The sequence below is a fragment of the Amblyraja radiata genome, chromosome 24 (genome assembly GCF_010909765.2).
Source record: "Amblyraja radiata isolate CabotCenter1 chromosome 24, sAmbRad1.1.pri, whole genome shotgun sequence".
Taxonomy (NCBI): domain Eukaryota; kingdom Metazoa; phylum Chordata; class Chondrichthyes; order Rajiformes; family Rajidae; genus Amblyraja; species Amblyraja radiata.
In genome coordinates, this window is record NC_045979.1 from 26,721,441 (window position 1) to 26,740,129 (window position 18,689).

The 18,689-nt window shown below is 43.3% G+C and overlaps 1 protein-coding gene across 10 annotated transcripts in view; it reads left to right on the forward strand.

The window, feature by feature from the left end:
• Positions 1-18,689, forward strand: part of LOC116986913 (BTB/POZ domain-containing protein 10-like) — a 47,840-nt gene that overhangs the window by 19,407 nt on the left and 9,744 nt on the right. For 5 of the 10 annotated variants that reach the window (XM_033042703.1, XM_033042706.1, XM_033042705.1 and 2 more), the window contains 2 exons: positions 15,143-15,333; positions 17,618-17,930. In XM_033042703.1, coding sequence (XP_032898594.1) covers positions 15,143-15,333; positions 17,618-17,930 — 504 coding nt within the window. Of the gene's footprint in view, positions 1-1,736; positions 1,889-1,909; positions 1,946-8,915; positions 9,001-9,083; positions 9,105-15,142; positions 15,334-17,617; positions 17,931-18,689 lie in introns of those variants that run through there. The other 5 variants (XM_033042707.1, XM_033042702.1, XM_033042708.1 and 2 more) reach the window with 5 other exon arrangements.

Genomic DNA, 18,689 nt, shown 5'->3' on the forward strand with positions numbered 1-18,689 from the left:
TTGCTGTAATGAACCGCCGGCCAATGCGTTTTGAGGCATTTATTTGAACGAGCAGATAGGATGTGTCTGTACACTTCAGAATTCATTATGCTACTACCAGCAGCAATCATATCATCAATGACGATAAGTGAGCCAGTACCTTCAGCAGCCATACATGTCCAGGCCATAACACCCCCACCGCTGTGTTTCACAGATGAGGTGGTATGCTTTGGATCTTGAGCAGTTCCTTCTCTCCTCCATACTTGCCATCACTCTGACATAAGTTAATCTTCTTCCCATTTGTTTACAAACCTTTTTCCAGAACTGCAGTTTCTCTTTTAAGTACTTCTTGGCAAACTGTAACCTGGCCATCCTATTTTTGCAGCTAACCAGTGGTTTGCATCTTGCAGTGTAGCCTCTGTATTTCTGTTCATGAAGTCTTCTGTGGACAGTGGTCATTGACAAATCCACACCTGACTCCTGAAGAGTGTTTCTGATCTGTCAGACAAGTGTTTGGGTTTTTTCTTTATTATAGAGAATGCATCTGTCATCAGCTGTGGAGGTCTTCCTTGGCCTGCCAGTCCCTTAGTGATTAGTAAGCTCACCAGTGCTCTCTTTCTTCTTAATAATGTTCCAAACAATTGATTTTGGTAAGCCTGAGGTTTGACTGATGTCTCTAACAGTTTTATTCTAGTCCCTCAGTTTCATAATGGCTTCTTTGACTTTCATTGGCACAACTTTGGTCCTTGTGTTGATAAACAGCAATAAAAGTTTCCAAAGGTGATGAAAAGACTAGGTGCCGAGAGCTCTCTTATACCTGCATTAAGTAGGCAATTAAACACACCTGAGCAATTACAAACGCCTGTGAGGCCATGTGTCCCAAACATTATGGTGCCCTGAAATGGGTGGACTATGTACAAACACTGCTGTAATTTCTACATGGTGAAACCAAAATGTATAAAAATACCCTTTAATAAAATCTGACAATGTGCACTTTAACCACATGTGATTTTTTTTTCTATGACAAATCTCAAATTGTGGAGTACAGAGGCAAATAAATAAATGTTGGGTCTTTGTCCCAAACATTATGGAGGGCAGTATATGTAATTATTTTGACATTATGCATGCATTTGTATGTGTGAAATTGTGCCTTGGTCCATATGAGGGGTCTTGACTTGAAATAGCAACTGTCCATTTTCTTCCACAGATGCTGCCTGATGTGTTTACTTTAGTTTCGAGATACAGTGTGGAAACAGGCCCCTCTGCCCACCGTGTCCGCGCCAACTAGCCATCACTCCGTACATTAGCACTATCCTACACACTAGGGACAATTTACATTTTTTACCGAAGCCAATTAACCTACAAACCTGTATGTCTTTGGAGTGTGGGAGGAAACCCACGCAGTCACGAGGATAGCTTAAAACTTCATACAGACTGCAGCCGTAGTCAGGATCGAACTCGGGTCTCTGATACCTGTGTGCCACCCTGCCGTCAGTTCTCGTGTGTCTGAGTCAGGTGGTTGTTTGAATTTGAACAAGTTTAAGTGTATTTCAATGTTTGTCTGAAAATGACTTTAAGTCAATCTGTGAGTGTGAATTTGTCTCTAAGTTTGTGTATCTGAGTGTTGAGGTGTGGCTTTTAAATCAATGTGTATTTGTGTGCACTGCAGCACTGCTGTGAAAAGTGGCCTCTTATTTTGACACATTAAAGCACTCGTTGGATCTCCTGCCGTATGGGCGGGGATCATGTTAATTGGGCCGATTTCAAATGCTGGAGATCATTCATGACGGGGGCCCTGTTCCGCCCGGGATCCTTGACTGAAAGTGGCTTTCGCCGTGGCATGAAAAGGCAGTAAGTGAGAGCCCAGCGTTCACCAAGACTGGAATTGAGGATATCTCTCAAAACTGGTGTGAGCAATGCTCTGTTTTAATGGTGCCCTGATTGAAGTGATTAGTCTCAGTTAAAGGTCGGTAAATGCAAACGTATGTGTTAGTAATAAATGAGAGATTGAAAAATGGTGACAAATGGGGCTGTTTCCAGCTCGGAAATACTGTTTAAATTCTACGGCCGCATGTGCTGTTTTAAGGAAAAAGAGCTCTTTAGCTGTGTGAAGGAAAAGGAGTAGCAAGCAGTGAAGCAAGGATGTAGAAGGCAGTTTGTGTGGAGCTTCCTGGTGTGGAGCAGCCTGGTGCTTTCAAACTGTTTCCTGTAAATTTTAAGTAATTTTATATGAATGCATAATCTATATTAAAAATACAGGCTTGGCAATCAGTGACTAAACTGAACTGTTACTATTCATTCGAAAAATAACCATGAACTGGAATTCTGAGAATCGAATTGAAGTTGGTGGGCATATGAAAGAAAATAAATTGTCGGGCAGTCAGTGGTGGTAAGTGTTGATGGGATTGTACTGAGAGCTAGTATTGAATCAATGGACTGAAATGTCTACTTCCATATTGTATGGAAGGGAAAAATAAATTCTTCAATTTCTTTCTGTTCAATTCTTCAATTTCTTTCTTTCTATGAATATTGTTCTTTGTAGAGCATTTTGGGCCAGAAATTATTTTTGAATCTGCTTTATTTGTACTGTTTTGAAACCTAATTCTGGTGCAATATGCTCACTAAATGATAAGAATGACAGGGAGTTCCAGAACGATAACTGACGTTATCTGGAAAGTGTATGACGGGAACACAGTGCAAACATCGAGGGGTGAGATGAGTGGATATTTGTGGATCCTTGTCTGCTGTAAGCTTGGACTGTTGGTGTTGTTGCAGTAGAGACACAGAAGTATTCCATTCAGTCTGTGGGCCATTCCTTATGGGACAGCATTTTGCCACAAGCTGGTAGAGCTACCACTTCACGGCTCTATTGATCCACCTTCAATCTTGAACTGTGGAGTTTGCATGTTATGCCTATGATCACGTGGGTGTGTATACTGGTTTCTTCCCACATGTCAAATATGTGGAGGTTGTATCAATTAATTGGCCACCATAAATAAATTGTCTATAATGGTCGGTTGAGTGGTACAATGTTTGAGGGTGGGTGGGGGGCAGAGTTGATGAGAATGTGGTGGAGAATAAACTATGATTATTGTGAGTGTGCACTTGTTGGTTTGTGTGGGTTGACGGGCTTGTTTCCATACGGCTTGACTCTTGACTATGACTTACCTTAATGTCGATTCCCAGTAAGAGATCAAAACTCAGCCAGGGTTCTTGCTTCGGATGACATTCTTTGTCCCTTGTGGTCAAGAGCATATCTCAGTTTGGGTTCCTGTCCCCGATGACCCCTTGGAAAACCCTGCGTTACAGAAAAGGGAGGTCAGTGTTTCCATTTCTGGTCATTATCCTGCATTAACCCTGTGATCACAATTGATTGCGGCATTCCGACAGTGGAGCAGTCGACCAACAAGTGCTCTCCAGACAGACATAGCAAGGGTGAGATGCTGGAAAGTTATTAGTCATGAGGTGTTGTCCTCAATAAGTGCCAGCTCCTTCAGGGAAATAGAATTAAACTAGGGGTGGTTGTGATGGAAGGTTGCGTAGTGGGTATGCTTTCACGAATGACGCGATGAGTTTGTGATGGGCTCTCTTGTAACAGCTAGCTCACTGACAAGTTTCTTTCAAATGTAATCAAATGCTTAGCTAGGAAGCTGTGAAACAATACTAGAATCCTCACACCCATCTCAAGTTCTGAATGATCTATCCCATCGTAGTTGATAAAGGGGCCATGTGCACATGCTCAAGAATCTAAGTTATTGTCCATGCTCTATGAGGTACAGGTCCCAGCGCATCATATCCATGTTTTCTTCCTCCCACTTAAAGCTTATTGCTGATGGGGTCCCTGGTTTTCCTGTAGAATTGCATGCCACTGTAACAGAGTTATGGGCGGCATAGTGGCGCAACGGTAGAGTTGCTATCTTACAGCACCATAGATCTGGGTTCGATCCTGATTACGGGTGCTGTCTGTACAGAGTTTGTTCGTTCTCCCTGTGACCACGTGGGTTTTCTCTGGGTGCTCCGGTTTCTTCCCACACTCCAATGACGTACAGGTTTGTAGGTTAATTGGCTTTGGTAAGTTGTAAAATTGTCCCTAGTGTGTGCAGGTTAGTGTAAGGGGTGATCGCTCTGATTCGGTGGGTCGAAGGGCCTGTTTCCACGCTGTATCTCTAAAATCTAAAGTTGCAGCTGCGATCCATGCACCTTCCCACTTTGTGGCTGCTCATAGATACTGACACTTGTAAAAGCTTTTGCCAATTTGTCGTTTGTGATAGACTGACTAAAGAAAACATTTGCAATCATAAACCCCTAGATTAAGTCTTTATCGTTCTCAATGAGTGGAGGTAGGGACCTGGTCTTCCTGCAGATAACAAAAATGCAGACGCCATTAAAGCCCTCTCCTTTGTACCCAGTACAATCCCAAAACATAAAAAATGCTCTTAACCTACTTAAAAAAACATTAACATGCATTAATCTTTAAGTACCAAAAAGGCAAGGTTGTTCGTTAATAACCTCCTTCCGTTGACTGCATTAATCCTTACAAGCTGAGGTCTGTGTTAACATCACAAGGTACAGGTGCGTAAGCAAAGACTGCTGTCTGTTCCAACAGTGAACAGTGGAAAGCCACTTGGCGCGAGTCGTCTGGAAACTGATCATGGTACCTATTCAGACAATGATAGGTTCATCAATGTGTACGTGCAAATAGATATATTTCTGTTCAAATAAAATTTGAAGTAAGGCCTGGCCATCCTCAAGTACGTCAATTCACAGAGGAAGTCAACAGATAACACTGAATGGAAGCCGCATCATCTGGGTAGCCCAGATTGCGGCCCATCTGCAATTGAGTTGCAAGACCCAATGTTAATTATGCTCATGCAGGGTTGTTGATTGCAGAATGAGGAATACAGGTATGCTTATGTTTAATTTATTGTCACATGCACCAAGGTACAGTGAAAAGCTTTTTTTGTTGCGTGCTCTCCAGTCAGTGCAAAAACTATACACGACTAAAATCAAGTCGACCACTGTGTACTGGTACAGGATAAAGGGAATAACTTTTAGTGCAAGGTAAAGCCCAATTAAAGATAGCCTGATAATAGCTGGGAAGAAACTGCCCCTATATCTGGAGGTTATGTGTTTTCACACTTCTGTACCTCTTGCCTGATGGGACTGAGGAAAAGGGGGAGTGTCCGGGGTGAGACTCATCTTTGACTATGCTGGTGGCCTTGCTGAGGCAGCGTGAAGTGCAGATGGAGTCAATGGAAGGGAGGTTACTTTGCTTGATTGTTTCTGCTGCGTCTGCAATTCTCTGCAATTTCTTCTGGTCTGAGATGGAGCTGTTCCCAAACCATGCTGTGATCCATCCCGATAAAATGCTCTCTGTAGAAGTCAGTGAGAATTGTTGGGACATGCCGAACTTCCGAAGCCTTCTAAGGCAGTCTGTGCTTTCTTGGCCATTGCTTCGATATGGCTGGTCCAGGACACGTTGCGGGTGATATTTACTCATGGGAACTTGAAACTTTCAACCATCTTTACTTTGGCACCATCAATGTATACTGGGTTATATGTACTGCATTGCTTACTGAAGTCGACCACAATCTCCTTTGTCATCCTGACATTGAGATTGTTGTCTTGACATCAGTTTACGAGGTTCTCAATCTCCTTCCTGTACTCTGTCTCGTCATTATTGGATATCCAGTCCACTACGGTAGCATCGTCTATGAATTTGTAAATTGAATCGGATTTGTATTTGGCTGCACAATCATGGCTATATAAGGAATAAAGAACCCTACATACAGTACTCTCAATCTACTTCATTTTTGTTTTGACTCAGTTATGTGTCTTCTAGAGGAGTTAAGGTGCTGCATTAATGCTTCCTATTTCTCATCAACAGTTTTATCATGATATTGAAGTAGTTGTAATTTAGAAAGGATCAGCATCTGCAGTTCCCTTTTGAACAATATAATCTTAAGGTTTAGTTTAGAGAATCTGCATGGAAACAGGCCTTTCGGCCTGCCAGGTCCACACCAATCATCAATCACCCATTTGCACTAGTTCTATGGTGCTAGAAAAGCAGTGAAGTACATTTTGAGATGTGATCATTGTTCGAAATACATCAGCAGTAGCTGAACAATGATTCTGTGAGGAGTGTGACTGTGGGCACGGTTGGTGGCAATTGCCATCCCTAGTTCACTTCAGCAGTTGCTGAACCTTTGTGAATCCAGCATTGGTAAAGGAATAACGATTCTTTCCACATTAAGAAGGTTGGAGACTGTGGTGTTCCTGGTCTTCTGAAGTCCTAATATTTAGTGAAATGGAGGTCTTGGCAGTGCTGTTAACCAAGCCTTGGTATTATGGCTTTTTCAGATGGCACTGTGCAGACTCCTGCTGATAACAAACTCTCAGAAACAACAAATAAATAAATGACCATAGGACCTATATAACCGGCGTAGGTCGATGGATAGATATTGCTCAAGGTTTTGTATTATCTAATGCAATATTGAGAGAGAATGTCTGTGTACCTGCAGTTCCTTGCCTGCATGTTGATACCCAAAGTTATGAGACAGCTGTGTGAGAGTGAAATGTCCATTGACTCGAGGTGAGACGAGCAGGAACACAGGCTATTTCAGCCAAATGGGCAAGTGTAACTAAGCAGAAGTACAGGTACATTTACGACAAAGTTCGGTTTTCAACATTTGGCATTTGGTCTGGGAGAGTTTGGGAGATTAGGCCAGAGTTTTAGATCTGTCGACAATGAAGTCACAAACACAACTTGTGAGTGGGCTGTTTGAAGTGTGTCCATGTGCTCCCTCATGGCGATTGATCTGCTGTACTCAGCAGGTCAGCTTGCAGAAATGACTCGACACTGCAAACAAATGCAGATGTTGGAAACCTGAAACGAAAACAGAGTACAGGGTCTCCCCACTTATGGATGTCCCGACTTATGAAAATCTGACTTTATGCAAACTCTTCCATACAATCTTCCATACAATTCCAAAAAAAAATTCAAGAAAGTAATAATAATAAAATGTTTTGTGATATACATTAGTGACTGAATTTAGTGTACATTGCAATAATAATTATGGGTCATGTTTGAGTAAATATTTGAGGAAATGGGCAAATTAATGCAAGTGTATGATGAGTGATACAATATGGGTTACTGTAGAAAATGGATGTTTCAGACTGATGGAGAATATGTTTATATAGGGTTTCTCAGGAATGCAACTCTTATGTAACTCAGGACTGACTGCCTGAGCTGGAAATACTCAGCTCACGCTGCATTTCACTAGGTTGGGCACCTTCTATGAAAGAAAACATTGAACACTTTAAGCCAATCCTTGACTTTTATCAGGAAAAGTAACTGCAGTTTTGGCATCTTAGATATACTTACACTGGAGACATAGTAAAGACGTCTGGGAATACAACTCTTTGGACTCTAGAAGAATGAGAACAATATACCGAGAAGCTCATGACAAGTTAGATGCTGAGCGGATGTTTTCCACTCAAGGGGGAATCTAAAACTGGGACTGTTTAGAATTAGGAGGCTCTTTTCAGAGTAGAGTCATAGAACTAGGTAGCATGGAAACAGGCCCTTCAGCCCAACGCCCATTTGCTTGCTTTTGGTCTATTTGGCTCTAAACCTTTCCTATCCACATATCTGTCCAAATGCCCCAGCTGTAATGGGAAAGGTGTCGGTGTGTTGTTTGGAATTTGTTGACCACGGTGTGCAACTCCTCCAGTACTGGCCAAGCATCTGCTCGAAACTGAATGTAGACCACAGACATGGTGATGGAGGTGAATTCCCTTGGGAGGAGAAGGGATGGCACTTTACGGCTAGGTTATCCAGATGTGATGACCAAGAGTGTAACAAGATCCCCGCCACATCTGAATACCACAAAGAGTTTACTATGAGTCAGATGCCACTATCCTATTTCCTATTGAAGCCATCCGATCCTTCCGATGGATTGAGAAACCTTCGGGCTGGAGGGATGAGTCTGGAGAGCTGGGGTGGACCATATCGTTGAAACACGGTGCACAGTGTTCCCTCGTCCCTCTGGTAAAGCAATCTTGCCCTCAAGTTCCCAATCTTATTTTATAGGGATTGTACAATGGCCACTACAATGCTGGGGAGAGGTGGGGCATAGTCTTAGGCATTTCATTCTTACTTGCAGGCCACCCTGATGACCATGTTTCCAAGCATAATGGAGTGCTTCCAGGTCTTATACTCACCATGCAAGCTGCGGGTTTGGGGTCCCTTGCCGACGGAATCCTCTGCCATCAGATACTCCTTTGTCATTGGGACATTGTGATTAGTGCTCATCCATTTAAATGGACTAGCAGCCTGTCTCTTCCGGCTGTTTCTTTGAAGTTATGAGTTCAAAACGACTATATCTTAGACACAAAAAGCTGAAGTAACTCAGCTGGTCAGGCAGCATCTCTGGGGAACAGGATAGGTGACATTTCAGGTCCCGATGAGCTATTCCAGCTTTTTGTGTCTAACCAGCATATGCAGTTGCTTCCTACATATTTAATCTTGACCTGCTCTGCTGTTTGCAAAACGTTACCACACTCTGGCACCATTATATTTATTTCCTGCTCCCATTTCTTACCCTTACCACCCCTCATCCTTTCACTCTTGCCCTTTTTGCCCTTTGCAGGTGCTAAAATATCTGTCAGTAGAAACGTGAGAGGAAAAGGATGCAAATCAATTCTAACAGAGACAAGAGTTTTTGCTAACCAGAGTTAGAGCGTAGTATAAGGAAGTGAAATATTATTCTCCTGGAGATGGAACCTTTTTTCTGGAAGCTGAGGATAGGTTTGCACATTGTGCTAGTGCAGGAGGGATGTGTTGATGTGAATACTGAACCCTCCACAGTTCCCTCCAGGCAACTCTGATTTCTCACAAACACCATGGCATCAATAATTAACAATGGATTGAGTGTCAGCCACACCTATACCTGGAGGTGTCTGAACAGCAACTCAGATGCTGTCAATTCAAGGCTGTGCATTTCATAACACACAGACCAGGTAGGTTATTCAACCCACCAGCACGATCTAACCAGAAAGTCTGGATTCTCAGAAGGCCTTTGATAAGGTGCTGCAGACGAGGCTGCTACAGAAGAGAGCCCATGGTATTGCATGGAAGATACTAGCATGGATAGAAAGAGTGAATATAGGGGTTTTTTTCTGGTTGACTGCCAGTGACTAGCAGTGTTCCGCAAGGGTCGGTGCTGGGGCCGCTACTCTTCACGTTGTATATCAATGATTTGGGTGAGGGAATTGAAGGCTTTGTGGCCAAGTGTGCAGATGATACGAAGATAGGTGGAGGGGCAGGTAGTGCAGAGAAAGGAGGGAGTCCACAGAAAGATTTGAACAGGTTGGGAGAGTGGGCAAAGAAGTGGCAGCTGGAATGCAGTGCAGTAAAGTGTGCAGTCATGTATTTTGGTAGTAGGAATAAAGGTGTAGACTATTTTTGAAATGGGGAGATGATTCAGAAATCAGAGATGCAGAGGGACTTGGGAGTGCTGGTGCAGGATTATCAAAATGTTAAATTGCAAATTGAATCAGTTGTAAGGAAGGCAAATGCAATGTTAGCATTTATTTAGAGGACTAGAATATAAATACAGCGATGTAATGCTGAGATTTTATATAATGCTCTGGTCAGTCAGCATTTGGAGTACTGTGAGCAGTTTTGGGCCCCATATCTGAGGAAGGATGTGCTGGCGTCTGGTCCAGCGGAGGTCGACGAGATTGATTCCGGGGATAATTGGGTTAACGTGGGATGAGCATTTGACGGCGCTGGAGTCTAGAAGGATGAGGGGGGACCTAATTGAAACTTACCGAATAGCAAAATGCCAGAATAGAGTGGATGTGGAGAGGATGTTTCCACTAACGGAACACGAGTTTATGAATAGTTCTTGGGAATTGAACCCTGTCATAACCCAGGGGGTGCTTTTATTTGTAGAATTAATTGAAATCCGCACCGATATTTAAAAATTTTACATTTATTCAACCTAGCCTTGTATTCTGAAGTCTGAAGAAGGGTCTCGACCCGAAATGTCACCCATTCCTTCTCTACAGAAATGTTGCCTGTCCCGCTGAGTTACTCCAGCATTTTGTGTCTATCTCGTATTTTGAGAGTAGGCAACTGGTGACACAGTTAGCAGTGATAACCATGTACTATTCTCTGGGAATGCTGCTGCAGTCTGATGAATGTTGTTACATTTTGAGCAGGTTCAAATCCTGAAACCCTGATCGTCATCTTGCTATGTACAGTATGTCTTCTGACTATTTATTTTACTGTGTTCCTGTCGTTCTTTGCTAATTGAGTTTGTTGGTCAGGGTGCTATCAGATTAGGTAACCTATTCTGGCCTGTGTTGCTCTTACTTGCAAATAACTTTTATTTTACCCCATATGAGTATTCACTGTTGACGTGAAGTTTATTCTTAACAAGTAATAATTAAAGCCTAGTCCCAGGTGACACTTTTAAACCTGTTTTCAGTAAAGATTGGGGCATTTATTGTTAATTATATTTGTAAGGGAGTCCACAAGGTTCTCATGGGCTTTATTCAAGGATTTCTACAGCATGGATAGGGGCCCTTCATTCCAACAGATCCATGCTGAATAGGTGCTGCCTGAGCTAGCCCTGTTGCCTGTGTTTGGCCCATTTGCCCCTGAGCCTTTCCTATCCATGTATCGGTCCTAATGCCTGTGAAGCATTGTAATTGTATGGGCCTTTAGCAGCTCATTCCATATACCCACCATTTTCAGTGTCATCAGGTCACCTTTAAATCTTTATCCTGTCACCTTAAACCATGTCCTCTCTTTAAACTCGCCTATCCTGAGGAAAGGACTATCTAGCCTGGACCCTCATGATTTTATAAACCTCTGTAAGATCACCTTCAGAGAAAAGTCTTCAAAAGATCACCTTCAGAGGAACCTCCTTCAGAGAAAAGTCTCAACCTCTCCAGTCTCTCCTTATAACTCAAGCCCTCCATTCCCTGTAACATCCTTGTGAATCTTTTCTGCTGCCTTCTTTCAATGCTTTGGAAGAATGATAGGTTTGAATGGTGTTGTGTATCGAGGGAAGGTCAGCCTTCTCATTTTCCATGCTTCCTATGTAGAGCAGTGAGGACTGCGAGTCATTTGAGCTCAACAATTGAGCTCGGTCGAGATCGTTGCCTTTTTTGATGAGCTGTTATTTTTTTCCCAGTTAGACATATGGTCACCGGTCTAAAATAGCTTCTGCTATTCATAACCCTGCAGACCCTTTGTTATTTTGTTTTGTTATCCCCAGGTGAACGTTAACAGTCTGGGTCAAGGCCATTCAGCCCCTCAAACTTAGTGGCGCTTTGAAAGACTCATAAAACATAGAACAGTACAGCACAGGAACAGGCCCCCAGGATGTCGATTGTGATGCAAGAGAGGCATTATACCCGTGAATGGGAGTGGCTTTGAGTTTACATTGCACCATGTGCAAACTTGCTGTCTGCAGTCTAATAGAGGAAAGGGGGATGTACACTTTAGTAAAAATGAGAGTCAGATCAGCTCAAAGTGCCTCACAGCCAATGAAGTACTAGTGAAATTCAAACACGATTTTGAACAATGAATAAGATTAAATAGCACGTTAATGCTTCGATGTGAGACTAACGGTGAGCAATATTTATTTGATCTCCTTCATTAGTTTCTGCAGTTCCTTAAGTTATTTTACATTGCTTGGGCAAGTGCCTTGGTTTCGCATACTCCATAGAATGCAGGAAGCTGAGGAGTGATCTCATAGAGGGGTATACAATCATGAGGGGTATAGGTAAAGTCAATGGACAAAGTCTTTTTTTCCCAGGGTAGGAGCCATAAGTGGTTCTTAGCCTGCCTATACACTGGATATGTTGAAGCTGATCATCATCCGATCCACTGTTTCTTCAAAGCCGCAACGTAAACCAGATTATGTTGAACCTTCCCCGATCTATGATATTTTACAAAGATGTGTCCAGAAATGACTAAGAATGCAAAGGAAGGCAAACTATAGTAAACGGCAGCACATCATGGGGAGTGTTGAATTGAGCATTGTGAGAGGGTGGTTGAGCTTTAAATCAAGTTTGTGTATCTTTGGCAATGAGCAGCATCGCTAACATTCAAGATTTGAGTGGAACTAGCAGAAGCCCAGGAAGTTATATTCGGAATGGATATGTTCTCCAGGAAGTGATCAAGAAGGAAAGTAGAGCAGACCCACTGACAGTTAGTTTGACTTGGACTTGCAAAAGTCCTTTGCTCCAGTATCACACAGATGGATGTTAATTGCTGGATAATTAAGAAAATGGCAGCACAATTTTTCAAAATTGGTTAGAAGCAGGGAAGCAGAGAAGTGTGACAATGCGAATAGAAGTTGCGGATGTGATTAGTTGTGTTCTATTTTAGGTACACTTCAATTCAACATAGTTATAGAACTATACAGCATTGAACTAGGTCCTTTAGCCCAACCTGTCCATACTGTCCAAGTTGCCCGACTGAGCTAGTTCCACATGCCTGCGCCGACCCAAACTCCTCCAAACCTTTTGTTGTCCATGTACCTGCGCAAGTGCTTTTTAAATGTCATAATTGTACCCCTGTCTACCACTTTGTCTGGTAGCTAATTCCTTGCACACACCAGCCTCTGTGCAAAAAGTTACCCCTCGGGTCCCTTTTAAATCTTTCCCTCTTGACCTTAAACTTATGTCCTCCAGCTTTAGATTCCCTTAACCTGAGGGAGAGGACTGTGGCTGTTGATCTTATCAATGCCCCTCATGATGTATGTCTCTAAGGTCATCCCTCAGCCTTTGATGTTCATGGGAAGAAAGACCCAGCTTCTTACAATTCAAACCTTCCAGACCCAGTAACTATTTGCACTATTTCGTTCAATTTCATCCTTTCTTTAGCAGGGTGACCAGAATCGTACACAGTACTTATGTACTTATTGTCTCCCACTTGTAGAGCTGTTTCCTGCATTTCCCAATGTTATTCCTTGGATTAATGAACACAGACAATGCCAAACAGGCCTAGTGAATAATTATTGGGACCAAAGGAACTTGCAAAGGTATATGGAAAAGGGGGGAATGAGTTTTTAAAAATAAAGTCACATTGAATTCAACGTCATTAAAGGTGAAGTTGCAGGGTTTGGTGAACTAGTGTGGTAATTATACAGACAGGCGTGACTGAATGAGGGATTCAGAGGCTCATTTTTAAGCAGCATTCGACTCAATGAAGCTGTAAGGAAACATAATGGAATGCTGATTTTTAATGCAGAATTATCTAAGATAAAAGTTAAGTTTAGACTTTCACTGTCAAAACTGGGCAGGCTGACCTGAATCTAGCAATAGGATTACACGAAGCACAGAGCTCACGTTGTGGAGTGTTTCACCCGTCTCCTTTATCTCCCTCCATCTCCCCTCCCTCCTCTGTCACCCCCACCCTCCACTTCTGTGGTACTGGATCTGATGGGATGCAATGATGTTGGCCCCTGATGCCTAGTTTTGATCTACGTAACCTGTTCTGAACCAATGACCTTTAGAATGGTGGTGTTGCTACTCATTATGATGCTTTTGATGTGAAGAGAGGGCTTTGCTTCTCCAAGGACTGAGCAGTGATTAATCCCACCAGCACAGTCGTAGGTTTAACTGTGATAGTTAAATTGGTGGCAAAGCAGAGTGCTGTCGTTGTTCTTAGAAGATGTTAGTGTATCACATACGTGGAGTAGGGACGGTTTAATATTTATTGTAGGAACTGCCCTTCCAACAGTTGTTGATTACAGAAAACAGGATTTAGTAGGAATAGATAGTATGACTTTGATTAAAGTCTTGCTGTCAGCATGCTAACTACACTGGAGTTGATCAGTAGACCTTGCGCTTTCTGCATTATTGCTTTGAATAGCATTATTCATGTCATTACCATTGTTGGGAGGAAAGAACTGCAGATGCTGGTTTAAATCGAAGGTAGACCCTAAATGCTGGAGTAACTCAGCGGGACAGGCAGCATCCCTGGAAAGAAGGAATGGGTGACGTTGCGGATCAAGACCCTTCTTCAGACTGATCTTTGTTACCATTGTTGGACTGCTTTCAATTTGTAGTGGACCAATATGATTTTTATCCACAGGTACACCTGGAGGAATCTTAGTTCTCTTTAAAGTACTGATGTAATATTTGCAACACTTGACCCATTAGATGGTCTAAAGGAGGGAGATAGCAGTTCCAGCATGTGCAGTCAGTCAGTGAGACGAACACCTATGCTGGAGCCCAAAGGAGAATAGAATTTGCCTTTTTATTCCACGTTTCGGTAGCTGTGGTACCAGTCGGCACTCGCTGATGTAAAGAGACAAACTGCTGGAGGAAAGGTGGTTGTCAGGCAGCATCTGTGGATACAAAGAGATGGTGGATGTTTGGAGTGGAAACCCTACATCAGGACTATCATTGGCTAGTACAAAGAAGTGATGGGGAAGGGTCTGGCAGGAGCTGGCAAATTATCGGTGGATCCAATTGAGGAGGGTCTATTGGCAGAAGGAGCCTGGTGGAGGAGGGATAGGTGGAACTGTAAGCTGATGAGTGGAGTCGACAAAGGGCTGCAGATAATGGGGTCTGATAAGAAAGGAAGGTAATGAGTGGAACCTGATAAGGAAGGGATAGTAGACAGATGGGAACAGTAAGAGGTGGGGGTACAGAAGCCAGTGGGTTGAGTGTGAGGCAGATGAAAGAGGTGGGGGAGGGGAAAGAAATCGGGTAACAGTGTGTGTGTGTGTGTGCGCTGACCATGTGGTATCCTCTGTGTGTGTGTGTGTGTGTGTGTCTTCGCCTTGGCAATGGAGGAGGCTGAGGACAAAGAGGTTGGTGTGAGAATGGCCGTTAAAATGCCTTGTAACCAGGCGCTAAAGATGGCCTTGATGGACAGCGCGTAGATGCATGGTAAAAGAGTCGTTTGGTTTGTGTTCCGTGTCACTGATGTAGAGGAGGCGGTATTGAAAACACTGAATGCAATAGACTTGGTTGGAGAAGATGAATGTATTGCTGTGTAACACTAGTGGGTAATACTGCTGCAGTAATATCCTCCTAACTTGCAAGAGACTTATCTTGGTGCAGTTGGTGACGATGGAGTGTCCTGGGCAGCATCCTGTGTATAATTCCAGGCTCTCTCCTTCTGCTGCAGGTCTCTGCCACGTTTGCGGAGGCAGCCAGTCGTGCGGTGTCCCAGGATGAGCCTTCACGGAACAGTGGCTGTGGCCGACAAGAATCCATATCCTTCACAGCAGATGAACCAAGCCCTTGAACAAAGGGAAGATAGCAGTCTCCTGCCTTGCCTCCGCAGCACAGCCCCATCTGTCAGACAGAGGACCTCAGGTGGGTAGTGCAACAACACTTTCATCGGCTTTTCTGCAAGTAGAAAAGGGGTGACTTGCATTTGGGTAGCACTTGGTGTCTCGCAATGCTCTCTCAACCCTTCCAAACACTTTGAAATTAGTTACAATTGTGATGTGACAAAAGTGATTGCCAACTAGTGCACATTGAGACTCCCCAAAGCGCAAAGAGATAATCAATAATCAGCACTTGAGCAATCAATAATGACCAAAGCAGCATGGAAAGTTGCCTTGGTATTCAAAAACCTCTCAATTTATGACATAAAGGCAGACCATTCAGCCCTTGTCCATCCATCTGGAGCCCTTGTTCTGTAAACTTGTGGGTACTGCACTCGAGTGCACGTTTCATTACTTTATAAATATGTTTTCATCTCCACCCTAATCCTACTACCAACTCTTTTCTGGAATAGTTTCTTACTGCTCACCCTATCTAGACTTCTTACAGTTGTCTAGAGTTGCTAAATCTCTCCTTTTATTCTAAATATCTTGGCATCTTGTCTTTATAAACAGAAGAACATAGGAATAGACAAATTGGCCCTTCAAGCCTGTTCCGCTGTTCAACAAGATCATGGATGGTCTAACTTAGTGCTCAACACCAACTTTCTGATCTCGTCCCAAGCTCTGAACTTCCTTGTCACTCAAATGTTCATAGTTTTAAGCAATGCTTAAAAGTTAGAGTTTAAATTCTTCATTTTCGAGCATAGAAAAAAATAGTTAAAAAAATAATAATAAGCAGACCAACTCCGTTTTATTTTTCTCTCTAATCTCAAATCCACATTAAACCAAGAATGTAATATTTTATTATATTTATTATAATATATATTATAATTTAATATATATATATATGTTTATATTTTAATTATTTATATTTAAATTTATATCTGAATTTGGAATGTTTGCAATTGTCCCTGCCTCACCATCCAACACGATGTCACTGAATGTACATGAATCTTGTGCAGAATGCTATTGACATTACTTTATTTTCGATCCTTGCTCTTGCTGCAAACTTTTCCTTCAGACTTATCCTTAGTTCCCTTTGCTCCTGCTGCCCTCCTCTGATCTGATTGTGACATTGCTACTTACATTTATGTTTGCATTTCGAGTTGATCTCTGGGTCACACAGCTATGGAGCTTGCTCTGTTTCCCAAGCATCTCTGTAGCTGAGTTGTACCCTGCCTCATTACTCCCACTGTTTCTGCGCATTCTATACTCTGCACTGAATCTGTCTCTCTAGGTAATAGAATCATACAGCATGGAAACAGGCCCTTCAGCCCAACTCTTCCATGCCAACCAAGACGCCTCATCAAAGCTAGTCCTATTTGCCCCCATCCATCCTCTCACTCTGTATCTTCCACTGAACCTTTGAATGAAAGCTCAGGTGACCAACCCCTGCCAACCTATTTGAACCTTACGAAACAGTAGCAACCAGCCTCCCTGCCATCCACATCTGTTGAGCTGCAATCTGCCCAGTCTCATATGATGTGAAATTATAAACTGAATTAAATATTTACGTGTAATTTATCCTTTCCGTCTCCTCTTGCGCTGTGATCGCTTGAGTCAGTATTTTATTCACAGATGATTACTTTCATCAGCCATTGATTTCAGACAGTGGCAGTGGAACGCATAGGGTATATATTGTGACTATACACAGGACATCCACTAGAATGGTCAGGCATCTTAATCCCGCAGCCCATCACATGTAGCGTGTAGGCGCTGATTGGGGTTCGATCTCTTTAATCTGAGCCAGTTCAATTCGCTGATCAGGTCTTGCGTTCAAGTTCCTAAGCACCACCTAAACCTCACACAGTCGGAGTCCCTATTCCTCACTGCACCCACCCACCCTCCCTCCACTGGGCTCAAAACCCACTCTCACCAGTATCCCTGACCTTCCCACTCACCAGGCTTGCCCTCCCTGCCTCTCTCCCCTCACATCCTGACCAACTCACACTGCCTTGCTACTCACTGGGGTCTTGTTGTCCTCCCTTTTAACCTACTGCGTTCACTGGAAAAATATATTGTGATATATCTTTTTTTGAATGTAAATGAAGTGTTTTGGCATTTCAATAGGAATAGTATTTAGTCGTCTGGAAAATATGTGACCAGCATCACCAGACGCCATAGTGTGCTAGGTTATCAGTGCAGATGATTCATCTAGCTGGTACGTCCGGCCACTCCGATCACCAGCCTCCAGCTACGTTGCACTCTGCTTTTGAGAAGCATCGTTAAGTCAAACCAACATTGTTCTCTCTCTCTCTCCACATCTCCAGATCCTGACCTGGCACGACTCTCTCAGTCTGCAAACCCTCAACCATGTAAAGGTGGCACCTCGCCCTCCTGCGGCCCACAAGATGAGCTTGGACCGGCCGGTTTTGAGCCAGCCTTCTGGCCCAAGGATGGGTGGGCTGTTCCCCGCTTGGGGCCGAACACGGGTCCGAATAAAAGAGCTGCCTCCGACGTCAAGGGCAAAAACAGCTGTAAATCGTGGAAGTCCTGCGAGCGTGTGGTGCTGATTGTTGATAACACGCGGTTTGTGATCGACCCGGTCATCTTTGCAGCGCACCCTGACACCATGCTGGGCCGGTAAGTGCTTATCTCCCAATGCCAGACCAGAGCTCCTGCCTACAGCTGCATTCATTCATCACTACCAATTGTTGCGAGTCATACAGCACAGAGAGAGGCCCTGTCCATGCTGATCAAATACCTTCCTATACAAGTCCCATTTACCAGAAGATTGTCCATTATCATGCATGTCTCTTGCGACAGAAGGGCAGTTAACTAATGACTTAAATTTATATTTTGATTGGGATCCAAGCAGTACAAATCAACATATGATCCCTGCTTCACTTTTCATCGGTCTGAGCTATTCGGATCCAGATCTAAGTTGATCTGTAAAATCCTTAGTAAATACTGGTTTGTGCTGAGCTATACCTGGTTACGTTCTGGACTATAATAAAGTAGTAAATGAAGGGTCCCAGCTTTTTTTTAGGCTCCCAGCTTTTTATTTACAGAGGCCAATTAACCTACAAACCCACATGTCTTTGGGATGAGTGAGGAAGCTGGGGCACCCGCAGGAAACCCAAACGGTCATTTGGAGAGCATGCAAACTCCACACTGGCAGCACCCAAGACCTCTGACGAATCTTATAGAATTTTTCGAGGATGTAACTAGTAGCGTGGATAGGGGAGAACCAGTGGATGTGGTGTATCTGGACTTCCAGAAGGCTTTCGACAAGGTCCCACATAAGAGATTAGTATACAAACTTAAAGCACACGGCATTGGGGGTTCAGTATTGATGTGGATAGAGAACTGGCTGGCAAACAGGAAGCAAAGAGTAGGAGT